Source organism: Dermochelys coriacea, chromosome 4 (genome assembly GCF_009764565.3).
Source record: "Dermochelys coriacea isolate rDerCor1 chromosome 4, rDerCor1.pri.v4, whole genome shotgun sequence".
NCBI lineage: Eukaryota > Metazoa > Chordata > Testudines > Dermochelyidae > Dermochelys > Dermochelys coriacea.
Window position 1 is genome coordinate 91,590,868 of NC_050071.1, and position 17,140 is coordinate 91,608,007.

Below are 17,140 nucleotides of genomic sequence, written 5' to 3' on the forward strand. Positions count from 1 at the left end.
TCCTTTTGTGCTTTGCTATTCTCACATTTGTTTCTTTTGAAAATTAATGGAATGTTATGTAATTTGATATTCTAAAAATTCATAGATCTTTGATGCATATAGTAAATGTTGAATACCAGATTTGTTTTGAAGACTAATTTTGCGATTGTTACTAGCACATGCAGTGGACAAGCTAAAGGAAAATATATTTACAATTTTCCAGCTTTTGTCAGGTGAAAGCCTAAGGATATTAGTTCTGTCTCTTTGAACACTACATTTATCTCATGTCATTAAACACTGGAAGTAGCTTGCATCAGAAGTGAACAACATGTAGTGAGACAGAATAATATCAACCAGTTTATAATAATAATGTAAAAATCGGGGGGGGAGGATGTGACCTCATGTGTCCCCCATGCATTGCCTCTGGTTTCTGCCCGGTGGGGGGTGGGGTGCAGGTCTTGGAGCTTCAGCCCTGTGGGGTACAGCTGCCGGGGCGTGGCTTTCAAACTTCTGAAGATTGTCCGTAAGTTTGATCACTCCTGCCTGATCATGATAGACTCAAGGAGTTCAATCTATTTAGTTTAATGAAAAGAATGTTAAGGGATGACTTGTTTATAAGTACATGTATGGGGAGCAAGAGAAAGATATAACACGATGTGATGGCTGCAAGTTGAAGCTAGACAAATTCATAAGGCATTCGTTTTAACAGTGAGAGTAGTTAACCATTTGGGCAATTTACCAAGGGTCCATCACTGACTATTTTTAAATAAAGATTGGATGTTTTTCTAAAAGATCTGCTCCAGGGATTATTTTGGGGAAGTTCTGTGGCTTGTGTTATACAGGAGGTCAAACTAGATGATTACAACGGTCCTTTCTGACCTGAGAAACTATGAATCATTAAGGCTATGATTTTAGCCTGTGGAGGCCACAGTTTTCAAGGTAAATTGTGAATTTTATTTAAGTCTGTGAGATCCATCAGTGCTGGTTCTTGTGGGTCAGGATCCCTGCTCTGGTCACATGTTTGCACCATCACTCAGGTTTAGTGCATCTGCTTCTCCATAGATGGAGATGGAGGGGCAGATGGACCAAATTCAATTGGCATAGTGAGCTGGCCCACATGGTCAGAGTAGCATTCAGGTTTGGCATGTCCACTCATCTATGGCATGACAGAGGAGCAGACAGGCCAAATTTGACTGGTGTGGCCAGCTAGAGCATGGGGTTGCATTGCCACTTAAGTTTTGGTGCATTTACCCTCTGTGGCGTGATGGAGGGGCAGAGAGGCCAGATTTGATTGGCTTTGGAACCTGGCCCATATGATTGCAGCACCACTTAGGTTTGGTGCATCAGCCTCTCTGTAGCATGATGGAAGGGCAGATGAGCCAAATTTATTTGGTGTTGCAACCTAGTATACAGGGTCGCAATGCCACTCAGTTTTGGCATGTCTGTCCCTCTGTAGATTGAGATGGAAGGGAGAATGCATCAAACCTGAGTGGCCCCGTTCCCTAGTGCATGGGGTCACAATGCAGGACTGGAGCCGCCAGTGAAGAATGGGCTCACTTTCCAGTTTTCCCCCCAACACCCATGCCTCCCCTCCTTGCTGGGGGTAGACTCACTTTCCAGCCTCCCAGCACCTCCCTTCCTCATTGAGGCGGGCTTGCTCTTCACCCCCTTCTGTGGATCATGAGCTTTCTGTAGCTATGTTCCCCCCCACCTCCCCACATCTCTGACACAAAATGGACTAAAAATTTGTGTGACAAAATTGTAGCCTTAATCAGCTGCACCCAAAGTATTTAGACCAGTGGTTCTTAACCTTTACTGCAGTCTGCACCCCTTTGGTTCTCAAAATATGTTCTCACACCCCTTCAAAAATTGTTGAAGTAGGTCAGTTCTTTAAATCTAGATATATATTTTTGTTGGTATATTACAGTAATCATTAAATGTATAATGTTAATAAATGCATAGGTTTGATGAAACAAAGTAGTTGTACTTATGTGCCTGTGCTTAATTTGTGTTTTCGATGATTTACCTTCAAAAAAAATCTGGCACGTCTCGCATCCCCAGAAAGGGCATCTCGTACCCCCAGGGTGCATGCACCCCAGGTTAAGAACCACTGCTTTAGACCCATTTCCCCATAAGTTCTCTTACCTCTCAGGCAAGTCCAAGGTTTTCAGCTGGGGCAGGCACCAGTTGGTGCCCAACTCTCCCCAAATTCAGCACCATTTTTCCAAAGGTATTGTGTGTCTGTTCTGTATAGGTTTTTATGCCATGCTGATCACTGTAGTATCTGAGCACTTTCCAGTAGTGCATTAAGCAATGGGACTACGCATCTCTCACATTTTTTTCTCTCATCCTCTCCCGAGAGGGAGAAGCGTGTGTAATGGAGTGTATTATTTTGGTAGGATTTTTTTAATTTGTTAAATAAATATATCTGTTGCTATGTGTTTATTTTAGAGAAAGCAAGGTCAAAGAAATTGGCATTACATGTGGAAAGAAAATTGGTGAGATTTTGTTAGTTCCTGGAGGAGTTCATTCCACAGTCTTGAACCACCCCCAGAGAAGGTTCTTTCTCATGCACAGATGAAGTGTACTCTTACTGTGGAGAGTTCCCTTGTGCCAGAGAAGGGATGTTTATCAACCATGGTCATCGCCTTGGAGCTTTAGAGACTGTCTTTTAGATATCTTGGGCTGAAGCGTGGATGCTGTGAAGTTAAGGAGTGAGACCTTGAACTTGATCTGAAATTAGGACACCCGTGTAGAGAGTGGAGGACAGGTGTGATGTGCTCATGTAACCTGTCTTGCTGAGGAGACGCACTGCAGCCTTTTGTGCTTTGGAGTTTCCTAAGTGTTGAAGATTTTGTGCCCTGTTATATTGCATTGTTGTAGTCCAGCTGATAGTGATGAAGGCATAAATAACTAAGGCCAGGTCTTCATCCACCAGGATGGGACACAGTCTTCTAGCAAACCAGATGGCAGAAAGTATTACACGTGTCTGTTGCGAAGTGACAGCTCAGTGTCAGCGAGGAATCAAAGAGTAATCCTAGAATACGGACTGAATTGACCAATTGTAGATGGGAACCCTCAACCAAAGGGGAGACTGCACCGTGGCTGCAAACTCTTCAAAGTACTTTGCTTTACCTACCAGCATCATCTCTGTTTTGCTCAGCCAGCTGTTTTTCATCGATGAGCTGATCACCTCCAAGCACTGGGCCATCTTGGTGTGTTTGTATGTGGTGAAGGATAGGTAGAGATGTGTGTCAGTTTTGTATTGATGGGATCTGAGTCCATGTTGCCTGACCAGTTCTCCTAATGGTTGCATATGAATATTGAAAAGGACTGTATAGAGAATTGATCCTTGTGGGGGATTGATCCAAGTGAAGGGACTAGTGGTGGAGGTGGTTTCCCATCACTACTCTTTGGGTGCATCCTTCCAGGAAGAACTCAGACCATTTTAGCACATTACCCTGGACTCCTACTACACTTCTCAGGCAAGACAGCAGTATCTCATGGTCAACACTGTCAAACACTGCAGAAAGGTCCAGGAGGATGAGAATGAATGCCTTTTGGTAGGATGAGATCATCCATCAGTGCCACTAAAACAGTTTCAGTTTTTCTCCTGCCCCTTTCGGGAACTGTTTTCCCCTTGTCAGTCCTTCAGCATCCCTTTCCTCTTGGGTGGTCTCTCCCCTCCTCCTTTTTCTGGAATGAACGGGATTTGGCTTATATGGCTCCCAGACCACTCCCACTCCCAGCAGCTTCTGAAAGGATTGGAGTCAGTTGCTTGGGATTATTTTTTTCTTCTCCCCTTGTGACAGTTCACTTTGTCACATGCCCTCAAATTTATTCACATTCTTTGAAATATGGGGCTATATAAAGAATAAAAAGCTGTTGCTGAATACAGAGGTAAATGAAAGTTGAAACTGGCTTAACCCAAATTGATTCATCATGGCATATAGAGAAGTGATGGCCCCTCAGACAGAGACAAACACCTACAAGATCTCTATCATGCATTCCTACAACTACAATACCCACCTGCTGAAGTGAAGAAACAGATTGACAGAGCCAGAAGAGTACCCAGAAGTCACCTACTACAGGACAGGCCCAACAAAGAAAACAACAGAACGCCACTAGCCATCACCTTCAGCCCCCAACTAAAACCTCTCCAACGCATCATCAAGGATCTACAACCTATCCTGAAGGACGAGCCATCGCTCTCTCAGATCTTGGGAGACAGACCAGTCCTTGCTTACAGACAGCCCCCCAATCTGAAGCAAATACTCACCAGCAACCACACACCACACAACAGAACCACTAACCCAGGAACCTATCCTTGCAACAAAGCCCGTTGCCAACTCTGTCCACATATCTATTCAGGGGATACCATCATAGGGCCTAATCACATCAGCCACACTATCAGAGGCTCGTTCACCTGCGCATCTACCAATGTGATATATGCCATCATGTGCCAGCAATGCCCCTCTGCCATGTACATTGGCCAAACTGGACAGTCTCTACGTAAAAGAATGAATGGACACAAATCAGACGTCAAGAATTATAACATTCAAAAACCAGTTGGAGAACACTTCAATCTCTCTGGTCACTCGATCACAGACCTAAGAGTGGCTATCCTTCAACAAAAAAGCTTCAAAAACAGACTCCAACGAGAGACTGTTGAATTGGAATTAATTTGCAAACTGGATACAATTAACTTAGGCTTGAATAGAGACTGGGAATGGATGAGTCATTACACAAAGTAAAACTATTTCCCCATGGTATTTCTCCCTCCCACCCCACCCCCCACTGTTCCTCTGATATTCTTGTTAACTGCTGGAATTAGCCTACCTGCTTGTCACCATGAAAGGTTTTCCTCCTTCCCCCACCTGCTGTTGGTGATGACTTATCTTAAGTGATCACTCTCCTTACAGTGTGTATGATAAACCCATTGTTTCATGTTCTCTGTGTGTGTGTATATAAATCTCTCCTCTGTTTTTTCCACCAAATGCATCCGATGAAGTGAGCTGTAGCTCACGAAAGCTTATGCTCTAATAAATTTGTTAGTCTCTAAGGTGCCACAAGTACTCCTTTTCTCTTAACCTCTGTGTCTGATGAAATAAGATGGTTAGGTTCTGCTATCTGGGATACAAAACTGACATAAAGAGAAGAGGCGGAGGGAAAGTAAAGGTTAGAAGCACTTACTCCTTTTGGGGCAAACAGGAGTTTCATACTTTCTATGAGGGGAAAAACATGTTCTACAAAAGTTACGTTTCCATTTGTTTCTGTTCTCACCCAGGCAGACGTACAAATGTCTACCACAAGACTAAAGTGTGACATGTTATGTTCTTTACCATAAGGACCCATAAAATGAGCTCCATTACAGACAGGTACGTTATTAGATGATTTTATTTTAAGTGATTTGTAGGAAAACATTTTGATGATGTATTCTTATTTAAGAGTAGAAGGATTCGTCAGACTTAAGCGTAATGAGATTTTGATTTTTGGCAAAGTTAAGATCTGTTAACTACACTTTATTATGAATACATAGCTATGTAGCCATCACATGATGCAGTATGTGTTTTTGTTTAAAATTACGTTATTTAAATACATTTTATATTTGGAACAGCAGCTGCCTAATTGGAATTGCATTTTGAAATTTGTTGTGTTCTTAGGATTTTTCTCTTGAAAGAACTGATCTCGGGACTTGTTTCAGAATTACTTGAATCCAAGAGCTGGGGTCAAAGTGCTTTCATAGCAATCTGTGGTCGCCTTTTTGTTATAAAATGCTTTACATTAAAATTTTGAAGTTTTTAGAAAATCAAAAAAGTTTGCCACTAGTATATAGAACACAATTTTTATAATCAATTCATCTATTCAGAAACTAGGGGTAGAATTTCCAAAATGACAGCTTCCCAGGTCTCAAAAGTGACTTGGGCCCTTAGGAAACTAGGTTTCATTGACTTTCAATGAAACTTGGACTTTTAAAAGTCACTTTTGAAAATGGGACTTAGGCAGTTTTGAAAATTCTACCACAGGACTCTCCTGCACTGGCTTATTAAGGAAAAAAAAAGAGTAATTGAACACTTTTCATAACATTACATCCTTCCTCCTCTTTTTGTCAACTATGGGTACTGTAAAATACAGTAGTAACAAACAATACAGTTCTAGTGCTTGCATATAGCCATTACATTGTAGGTGTGTGTGCATCACATGCACCAGTGCCAGAGAGTTTTCCTTAGTGGTACCTGTAGGGGCATCCCAGCTCCTTGTGCTTTGAACAAAGGGTATATAAAAGGTAGAGCAGCCCCATTCCTCCTTCAGTTCCTTCTTACTATTGGTGGTCAGAGGGTTCTGTGTTCCTCATGAACAAACTTTTTGCTGCTTACCTAGTGGTACTTTTTCTTCTTATCTAGTAGTACTTTTTCATCACTCCGTTTTTGTTTTCTTTTTTAATTTTAAAATTTCTGGTTTTAGTGTAAAAAAATATATTTTTTCCAGTCAGGTGGGCCTCAAGGTCTTGCCAAGATCCCTTGGTTTCAAGTCTTGTTTGGTTGCCAAAAACCCATGTCTGTCAGTGAACCTTATTCGTGCTGCCTCAAGTGCTTGGGTGAGGGCCACAAAAGAGAGATGGGTGCTCCATTTGCAGTAGTTTAAAGACCAGGGCAAAGAAGCTGAGAGAAGGACACCTTTGTTATAGCCTTATGGAGGCTGCCCTTAGGCCAGTGTCTGAACCCCCTTGGTTGTCCAAGGGAAGCTTTTTAACAACTCCTTCTTGGAGTGCTCCTTTAGGTTTACCTGGGAATAGGAGCCACAGGAGATTCCTGTCACTGGGACTCTTGTCTTTGAGGCCGAAGACAATGGCGCAATTGTGGTGAAAGAAACATAAGAAAGAGGCATTGGACTCCTCGGAATCCACAATACAGGCTTGCTTCACAGAAGGTCACTCCAGTACCAAAGGTAGAGTGACATCTCTGATCATGATGGGGCAACAGCCCATGCTAGTGCAGACAACGCCAGAGGCCTGTTTGGTGGTGAGAGATGTGCTATGCCTATCAGTGCCACTGTCGCCATTGGTTCAGGGCAGAGATCCTCAGCCAGTACTGGTGCAGGTTCTGAGACTGTCAGCTCTGGGGCACTCTGTTGTTGGTCCATCACTTAAGGTCCAGTACCACTGTCTTTGGCCTCATCCATTCTGGTACCAGCTTCACCCTGTGACGTGGTACCATCAACTAGGAAGCCCTCTATGTTTCCTTCGGTGTCACATTCCTGGCATAAGTCCAGATAACGGTTGCTGAGGATCAGACCCCGTACAGCACCACCATGGCTCTTGGAATACTCTGATTCTTCATCAGACTTCAAGGTGGGCTTTTGAGTCTCATACTACCAAATGTCCAGAGTGGTGTCCTGGTCCTTTTCTCTTAACAGTTTTGAGAAGAGTAGAGCCAGGAATTGAAATGGTTGGGCCAGACACAGCTGGAACCCGTTATTGTACCAGCCTCCTAGTTGACCTTATTGGATGCTTCCCAGTATCTAGATCAACATTGTAACTATCTTGCAGAAGCAGATCCCTTAGGGAAGAATCTTCATCTGATGGTACTAAGAGGCCTGTGACGGTTGGTACTCATCAGCCTGCAGCCAGGACTCGCAATTACAGGATTTACCTCAACCCGCTTCAGACCCATAGCCTAATCCAGTACTGTAGGACCATCCTCGGGAGCATGTTCTCTTGCCTCCCCTTCATGCATCATCTTCATCACCTGATGAAGCCCTGATAATGGAGGTGTCCTCCCTGGTCCCAGATTACCGTTAAGGTATACCTTAAAGGAGAATGCCAGCTCTTGGTATACAAGTGGAGCTTGTGAAGGAGAATACTCACCAACTGATTGACCCTGTGCATCTGGCTATGACAGGAAAGGTAGCCCTGCCTATAAATGATGAAATTATGCAGGCTATTTAAGATGCTGTGGAAAACTCCTTCCTTCATTTCACCTGTGGCAAAATTAATGGAATGTAAATGCCAAGTTTCATCCTAGAGGTTTGAGCAATTTTGTGGTGGGTCGTCTGGTCTCTCAATCAGCTCTGCAGGGTTCCTTGGATGTGGTGGATTCTGCTGCCAGGGCTATGGGAATGACTGTGCGCCCTTGTACCTGGCTCCAGACCTCAGGGGTTCCTGCAGACATACAACAGACAAATGAGGCCCTTCTCTTTCAGGGCTGTGCTTTGTTCTCATCCATATCAGATGAGGCTTTATGCACTCTAAGAACTGTAGGGCGGTTTTAAAGCCCTTGGGCCTCTACGCTCCAGCTATGAAGAGAACAAAATATCATCTTCAATTCCAGCCTAGACAGCAATATTCCTTCCATCATGCTGACCATTCCAAAAGAAAGCAAAGTTTTCAGAGAGGGAGACCTCTGCCTCTTACTTCCTCGGTCTCCTTATCCAGACATCCACAGGCCACGAAGCAATCCAAGTGGTCACCGAGAACACCACAGCAGTGTTTTATGTGGACAAACAATGGGGTGCCAAGTCAGACCACTTCTACCTGGAGGTGGTTGAGCTGTGGAATTTATACATATGGAGTTGAGTCACTCTCAGGATCTCTCACTTGCCAGGTATTCAAAATGGCCTGGTGGATCACCTGAGCAGATCCTTCAATTTAGACAATGAATGGTCTCGCAACACAGCCATTCTAGCTTTGGTGTTTGGCATAGGGGATTTTCTGATGGTAGATCTTTTTGTGACTCGGCAAAACAGGAAGTGTCCCTGGTTTTGTTCCAGAGAGGGTCACAGAGCTGGGTCAGTCTCTGTTTTTCTGTTTCCAAAGGATAAGGACCTGGTGTGTGTATATACCAGAGCCCCTGACTCCCAGGTTCATTCTCAAGCTGAAACAAGTCGAGGCAGAATGATCATTATAGCTCCAGCCTGGCCAAGGCAGCCATGGTATTGTGATTTATGCAAGCTGTGTACTCGAGGACACTTGTTGTTGCCACTAAGTAGAACTGTGGGTAGGTGTTGCACCCAAATCCTTGAGTGTTGTGTCTCCCAACATTGGTTCATCAGTGGTCAAATGCAGAGGAGTACACTACTCAGTGACAGTCTAGAATGTCCTCCTTAATAGCAGAAAACCTTCTACAATAACTGCTTACCTGGGTCAGTGGGAAGTGCTTCTCCATCTGGGCAACCTCCTATGATGTGTTCCTGACTCAGTCTAACATTCAAACAATTCTGTTTACTTCTTGCATCTTAAGCAGTTGGGTCTAGCTGTTAGCTCCATTAAGGTGCATATAGCCACTGTCTCAGTGTTTCACTCTCTAATTAATGGTACAGCTGTTTTTATTAATCCTATCATGACCAGGTTCCTAAAATGTCTAGATTAATTGTTCCCACCTATCTGGGATGCAGCGCCAATTTGGGATTTGAATTTAGTGTTATCTGCTCTTTTATGGATCCTCCTTTTGAATCCTTAGCTCCCTGCCCGCTTCTGCATCTCAGCTAAGGTAGCCTTCTTATGACCATCACCTCGACTGATAGAGTGCAAGAGGTAAATGGATTTGGCACTGATCTATCTTACTCCATTTTCTATGAAGACAAGGTTCACCTTAGACTGCACCCTAAATTTCTCTCAAAGGTAGTATCACATTTCACCTGAATCAGACTATACTTAGCAGTTTTCTTTCCAAAGCCACAAGGATGAACAAAGACTGTTTGCTCTGGTGTGCATCGAGCTTTGGCTTTTTACCTGAGTAGGACAAAGCTCTCTTGGGTTTCTTCCCACTGTTTGTTCTGTGGAGCATAGAGAGGTTAACCAATTACAATGACTTTCAAAGTGGATCACTAGGAGCATCACTCTGTTATGCTGCCAAATGCGTAAAGCCTCTGAGGAAGTGACAGCACACTCAACCAGAGCACATTCAGCCTCTGCAGCTTTTGTGGCATATGTCCATGTTATGACTCTCTGAAGATCAGCGATGTGATCTTCCATACATACATTCACCAGACATTCCGTGCTGACTGAGACATCAAGGGAAGATGCCAATGTAAGAGGATAATACTACAGTCCCTCTTCCAGAGAGACTCGGAACCCTACCACTTTGGATTCACAGCGTGGGAGTCACCTGTTGCGTAATGGATATATGCAAGAACTCAAAAAAGAAAAAAAAATTATTCACCTTCTCATAACTGTTCTTCTTTGAGATGTGTTGCATATGTCTATTACACAACCCACCCGCCTGTCCCAATGGATCGTAGTCTACCATTCGTTTCCAGTGCAAAAATACTGAAGGAGTTCAGGGTAGTTCTGCTCGTATACCCTCTCCTCTGAACACGAGGAGCTGAGGTATGGGCAGGGCCGCCTCTATGGGTACTTCAAGGAAAATTCACCAGTATTGGGTGCACAGGATATGCGCACACCTTCTAGTGTAATGGACATCTGCAACACATCTCGAAGAACAACAGTTATGAGAAGGTGAGTAACAGTTTGTTTACTAGCATCTACTATTCACAGTATCACAAATCACTTTATAGTATGAGAGTCACAAATTAGAGAGAGAGATGAGTGCAAGGTAAGATTTAGAGAGAAAGTGTTTTCATATCTCGAAGGAAAGAAGAAAGAGTCACAGATTAACTTTCCCAACTTTGAAAAGTTATGGGGAGGCAAAAATTGGAAGACTGTACTAAGTAGACATGGAAATTAGTAGACTAGGTTAGATGGAGAAAGTCTAATATGCAGTGGTTCTGAAAACCAGGAGTGGATTGATTCTCCCTTCAAAATAAATACAAAAGAAGTGATGTAGGGAATAAAGTGAAAAATGGTCCTATTTAAGTGAAAGAGTATATTCTGATGTTTAGAGACTGATTTAGGAACACTGTGAAAAGAATTGCTATAGTCGAAATGAGGCATTGTGTAATGTTTGAGTGATATTTGGAATATTATTTATAGCTCATTTTAAATTGTATATTTGTAATATAACATAATGGGATGAAATGTAGCACATTCCTTTTCCTTCTAAGCTTAATAATTTATTACCATATACGAAGGATGCATTTTTTTTTTTACTATAAATAACCCTATAATTAAAATTAAGGGCTTGCAAACAAACAACAAAGATCTTATAGCAAAGTGATTCCGTCCTCTCCTTTGTTGGGAGGACATAGCAAAGGTACTGTTCAAAAAGATTTAAAACTAACACAGGGTGGTGTAAGCTAAGTATGCAGAGAGGATTTTTTGTGAGGTATCTCATTAAAAACTTAAATATTCTGAAAATAACTTGAGGTATATCTTAGAAATGTCAGCCCTTTCAAAATACAGGGTTTTAGTAAACTATCTATAGGCAACAACTTATAAAGTAGGTGGATTCATGGAAGCTGTTTGGCTTTATAAAACTTAGATCACAATAAAACAGTGCTCCCATATCTTGGGTTAGTTGAACTATTGAATAAGCTTCCTTTGCTTGCCATTTTGCATATTCCTTCTCATAATGTTAGCAGTCTGTGAGAGACTATTGTGCTCTAATGTTGGTCTGTTTTTTCTCTTGTAGAGATGATGGTAGTATTTTTGATGGTCTGGTGGAAGAAGATGACAAGGATAAAGCAAAAAGGTAGTCTTTTTAAGATAGCTTATGCTAAAATGTCCTTTATTTGACTGCTTTGGTAAATCCAAGTATATTAACAGAATAAAAATGTGACTGTGTTTGAAACAATACAATAAAACAGGACTTCCCTGTAGTGTTTGAATGTCAGGTTATGTCATATTTTTCCACATATGGGTTATTTACTTTGAAGTGTTGGTTAAAGGAGTCTTTGTGCCTCAAGTTCAAATATGGCTGTCCCTGTATATGAAGACCCTTATTTCGAGTAATGGGCAGCTTATTCCTTCCCTGTGACAATGGATGTCTTAAGAACATAAGAATGGCCATACTGGGTCAGACTAAAGGTCCATCGAGCCCAGTATCCTGTCTACCGACAGTGGCCAATACCAGGTGCCCCAGAGGGACTGAACCTAACAGGTAATGATCTAGTGATCTCTCTCCTGCCATCCGTCTCCACCCTCTGACAAACACAGGTTAGGGACACCATTCCTTACCCATCCTGGCTAATAGTCATTAATGGACTTATCCTTCATGAATTTATCCAGTTCTCTTTTAAACCCTTTTATAGTCCTAGCCTTCACAACCTCCTCAGGCAAGGAGTTCCACGGGTTGACTCTGTGCTGAGTGAAGAAGAACTTCCTTTTATTTGTTTTAAACCTGCTACCCATTAATTTTGTTTGGTAGCACCTAGTTCTTATGGGAACAAGTAAATAACTTTTTTCCTTCTTCACTTTCTCCACACCACGCATGATTATATACTTCTATCATATCCCCCTTAGTTTCGTCTTTTCCAAGCTGAAAAGTCTTAACCTCTTTAATCTCTCCTCATATGGGACCCATTCCAAACCCCTAATCATTTTAGTTGCCCTTTTCTGAATCTTTTCTAATGCCAGTATATCTTTTTTGAGATGATGGGACCACATCTATACGCCGTATTCAGGATGTGGGCGTACCATGGATTTATATAAAGCCAATAAGATATTCTCCGTTTTATTCTCTTTTTAATGATTCCTAACATCCTGTTTGCTTTTTTACTGCCGCTGCACACTGCGTGGACGACTTCAGAGAACTATCCACGATGACTCCAAAATCTTTCTCCTGATTAGTTGTAGCTAAATTAGCCCCCATCATATTGTAGGTATAATTGGGATTATTTTTTCCAATGTGCATTACTTTACATTTATCCACATTAAACTGCATTTGCCATTTTGTTGCCCAATCACTTAGTTTTGTGAGATCTTTTTGAAGTTCTTCACAGTCGGCTTTGGTCTTAACTGTCTTGAGCAGTATAGTATCATCTGCAAACTTTGCCACCTCGCTGTTTATCCCTTTCTCCAGATCATTTATGAATAGATTGAATAGGACTGGTCCTAGGACTGACCCTTGGGGAAAACTAGTTAGTCCTCTCCATTCTGAAAATTTACCATTTATTCCTACCCTTTGTTCCCTGTCTTTTAACCAGTTCTCAGTCCATGAAAGGATCTTCCCTCTTATCCCATGACCACTTAATTTTCATAAGAGCCTTTGGTGAGGGACCTTGCCAAAGGCTTTCTGGAAATCTAAGTACACTATGTCCACTGGAACCCCCTTGTCCACATGTTTGTTGTCCCCTCAAAGAACTCTAATAGATTAGTAAGACATGATCTTCCTTTACAGAAATCATGTTGACTTTTGCGCAACAATTTATGTTCTTCTATGTGTTTGACAATTTTATTCTTTACTATTGTTTCAATTAATTTGCCCGGTACTGACGTTAGACTTACTGGTCTGTAATTGCCAGGATCACCTCTAGAGCCCTTCTTAAATATTGGCGTAATATTAGCTATCTTCCAGTCATTGGGTACAGTAGCTGATTTAAAGGACAGGTTACAAACCATAGTTAATAGTTCCGCAATTTCAAATTTGAGTTCTTTCAGAAACTCTTGCATGGAGGATCCCTTCCAAACACAGCCTTCGCTGTCATGACTCCAAGGGTATGTCTATACCACATCTGGGAGTGAGTCTCCCAGTCTGGATCCACAGACTCCCCAGTCCCACTCCAGGCTTGAAATCCTGAGCTCCAATCCAAGTTGCATGATCTCTGAATAGCAGTACTGTATAGAATAGAACCTCTTCCCAGGTTACTAGCTCAAGTCACAAATAGGTTTGGACTCTCAGATTTCTTTTATGGTGGTAAAAGGGTTTCAAGGCTCAAATTGACTTCAGCTGGAACATGAGTAATCTCCACTTCTTCCTGCCTATAGCTGATTTAGAGAATGGCTGGTCAGTAACGGGCTGTTGTGCCTCAGACCCCACTGGATTTCTGCTCTTGCAGATGCTCCCCAGAAGGATATGGGTGGTCCCCCAATCTTCACCAATAGGCACAAAGGCATACGTGGCAAGCATCCCATTCTAGTGGTTCAGGCCATCACTGAAATAGGCCCTTGCTGCTGTGGACAGTTGGAGAAGTTCTCAATCAACAGAGTCAAGTGCCTAGATTAGATCTGTTCTCCCCTTTTTTTTCCTGCTGACCCACTGCAAGACCAAAGGAAAGAGTGTATATTGCTGGAAATGACTTAGTTTCTGAAATCTCTATTTAACATCCTTGTTCACTACAGTGACTAGTGATCACCCAGGTAAGAGGACAGCATAGTAGCCTAATTTTAAAGTAAACAGCTGAGGAATTTTTGTCCATGTCCCCAAGTCCTCCATATATTTAACACTTGTATCATGACCACAAATGAATGGTTAAATGTTTGGCTATTAGAGGAATATTGAATCAATGGTTATATTTGCTGCCATTGTCAAATTTTATCTAATTTTGGTGTTAATCTGTAAGTAGATGTTCATAGTATAAATTCTGTGAATATAACAATCAGTAATATACACCTTTGTAAGAGCTGACTCCTCTAACCCTCATTCAAAATTGAAAATTTGATTAAAGCCTGTCATCTGTGAAATATTGTTGACACAGTTTGCTTCTGTTTTTATAACATGGTTTCCATTTTTGTCTTTTTCAGAGTGTCTAGAAACAAGTCTGAAAAGAAACGTAGAGATCAGTTTAATGTTCTCATCAAAGAGCTTGGTTCCATGCTTCCGGGTAATGCTCGGAAGATGGATAAATCCACTGTACTGCAGAAAAGCATTGACTTTTTACGGAAGCACAAAGGTAATTCTGTGGTGTAACAATACAGCTGGAAAAGAAGTCTTTCAATTGTGTTTTGGTTCAGGCCTTTAATTCTCCCCAGTAACGTGCAAAACGGCTCCCCAAACCAAAGCTGTACAAGGGATATCTTTACAGATGAAGGATTTCCTCATACAGACATCATAAATGGAGTATGTTGTATTAGTCACTCAATAAGTAACCAAGACAAGAAAATGTTGTATGAATAGATTAGCACTGTACAAAGTGCACCAAAATACTAGTTATAATTTGTATTTGTATTGTTAATTTTCCAAATCCTAAAAATTTCTGAAGTCTCCATTTAATTCTATGAATACATCTACACAGCAAAAAAAAAAAAAAAAAAAAAAAAACCACCCAAAAAACAACAATGCAAACCCACAGCTCACGGCAGTGAGTCTCAGAGTTTGGGGCCGAATGTCGACACGGCTATTTTTAGCCCCGCAGCATGAGCTGGAATCAGTTGATCCAGGCTCTGAGACTTGCTGCCCTGGTGTGTTTTTATTTATTTATTTATTTATTTATTTATATTTTATTTTGCTGTGTAGACGTGCCCTGTGTCTCTTTGTGTCTTGTTAGTTAATTCACAAGTATTATGTTTTTGATCCCTTTCATACATAATAATTCTAAAGCTACTTCTTGGGCAGACTTCTGAAGGAAATTAGGATTTTTTTTTTTACTTTTGTGTCACTTTTCGGAATGATTTTTAGTAGCTGCTTTATAGTACTGTTAGTGTCTGATCTCTGGGAATAAACTGAAGGATTTGCATTTTCTTGTCAATCCACTAAGTTATTTTCTGTGTACTTTACTAATTCCATTGAAATCCTCAGTTTAAAGAAACTTCAGTATGACAAGAGAATTTTCTGTTTTGAGAAAATTGCCCTTATTCGTTCCAGTGTCTAAACTAAGGAAGTTTAATAATATATTAACAGGATGGATGGTTCTTCCTCTCCACGGTGGCTGAGTTTGATTCAAAAGTATTTTATTTTCTCTTATTCTTTAAGACAGCCATGGCTTCCCCCACACCTAGTTTTTCCTCTTGTTCTTTATACATTAATATAGCACCTTGCAGTTCATGCTGGTAGATGTGAGATTAAAAAAAAATTTGTTTACTGCAAATGTACTCCTAATTATATATGCTCATTATACTAATATACTGTAAAGTCAGCCTTCCAGACTCAGCAGCTCAGAGCTATTGCATGCTAGCCAAAAAACAAGCAAACTGAAACAAAACACTGTCTACTAGGTAACACCCAGGGGATATGATGAAGAGAAGTTGCACTCGGCAACTTTTGAGCAGAATATACTCTCTCTTTCCCAGGAGGAGGTGGAGAAATAAGAAACAGATAAGGATAATATAACCCATATGAAAAGATGGATAATATAACAAGCAAAGCTGTGAAGATGATACATACATATACTTAAAAAGAAAAGGAGTACTTGTGGCACCTTATAGTCTCTAAGGTGCCACAAGTACTCCTTTTCTTTTTGCGAATACAGACTAACACGGCTGCTACTCTGAAACCTATACATATACTTAACCACATGTTCATATGGTGATTGTCAGTACAACTTTTATCATGGTTATGCTTGTATGCCTGTTGTATGTCCTGTATTTGAGTATTATGGTTACTGTCCTAATAGTACCAGATGCTTATTAGAACAATACCATTAAAACAATTAAAATGGAACAAAAAAGAGAAAACATGCACGCCTGTATTAATAGATTTAATAACATTAAATGTTTAGTCATTCTGTGTTATATTACTAAGACATATGTTTAACATTGATACTTCTGAAAACATGGAAACAAATAAACCTAGTTTCAAACCCCCTATCTCCAAGGAGAGTTAGTCCATGTCGGACACTCTGGAGTTTTTGTAATGTTTTCTTATTGACTAGTTATTACAAATAGGTGAAATATGGTACTGTTTTGTTTCATAATGATTTTATTGATTGTATTTTTAATGGTTGTTTGCAACATTGGCATCCCAGAACATTTTAAAAAAAGTAAAAACCACCTCTTTTACAAATTAAATTAATCAGTCAACCAACAAAAAAAAATGCATGCATCAGAGACTTTGCCGCAAAAAAGAAGTGCAAGGGTTTCTCTGAAGTTCACTAGAGATTATTGCTATTGATTTTACATGGAAGGCTCTCGGATACTATGGTAATGAGTGACGGTAGAAAACCATAAAGTTAGATATGTCAGGCACTTAGTCTGGGGTAGGCATTTTTTCTTGTTTTGTTCAAATTGAAATAAACAGGTAAGTTTCCAGAGTAATGGATTAGTACAAATGATACCAGATTGGTGCACCTGAATCAGTACCACCCTGTAAATAATAAACTGCCTCCTTTATCAGAATTATTTTAAAAATTAACCATTTCACAAATGAAGAAACACATTGGAAATTGAAGT

General features: G+C 40.9%; 1 protein-coding gene across 15 annotated transcripts in view; it reads left to right on the forward strand.

Moving 5' to 3' along the window:
* Positions 1 to 17,140, forward strand: part of CLOCK (clock circadian regulator) — an 88,837-nt gene that overhangs the window by 35,921 nt on the left and 35,776 nt on the right. For 12 of the 15 annotated variants that reach the window (XM_038398498.2, XM_038398497.2, XM_038398499.2 and 9 more), the window contains 3 exons: positions 5,267 to 5,357; positions 11,508 to 11,567; positions 14,558 to 14,706. In XM_038398498.2, the coding sequence (XP_038254426.1) occupies positions 5,311 to 5,357; positions 11,508 to 11,567; positions 14,558 to 14,706 (256 nt within the window). In that variant the 5' untranslated portion in view covers positions 5,267 to 5,310. Of the gene's footprint in view, positions 1 to 5,266; positions 5,358 to 11,507; positions 11,568 to 13,874; positions 14,174 to 14,557; positions 14,707 to 17,140 lie in introns of those variants that run through there. The other 3 variants (XM_043513799.1, XM_038398504.2, XM_043513800.1) reach the window with 2 other exon arrangements.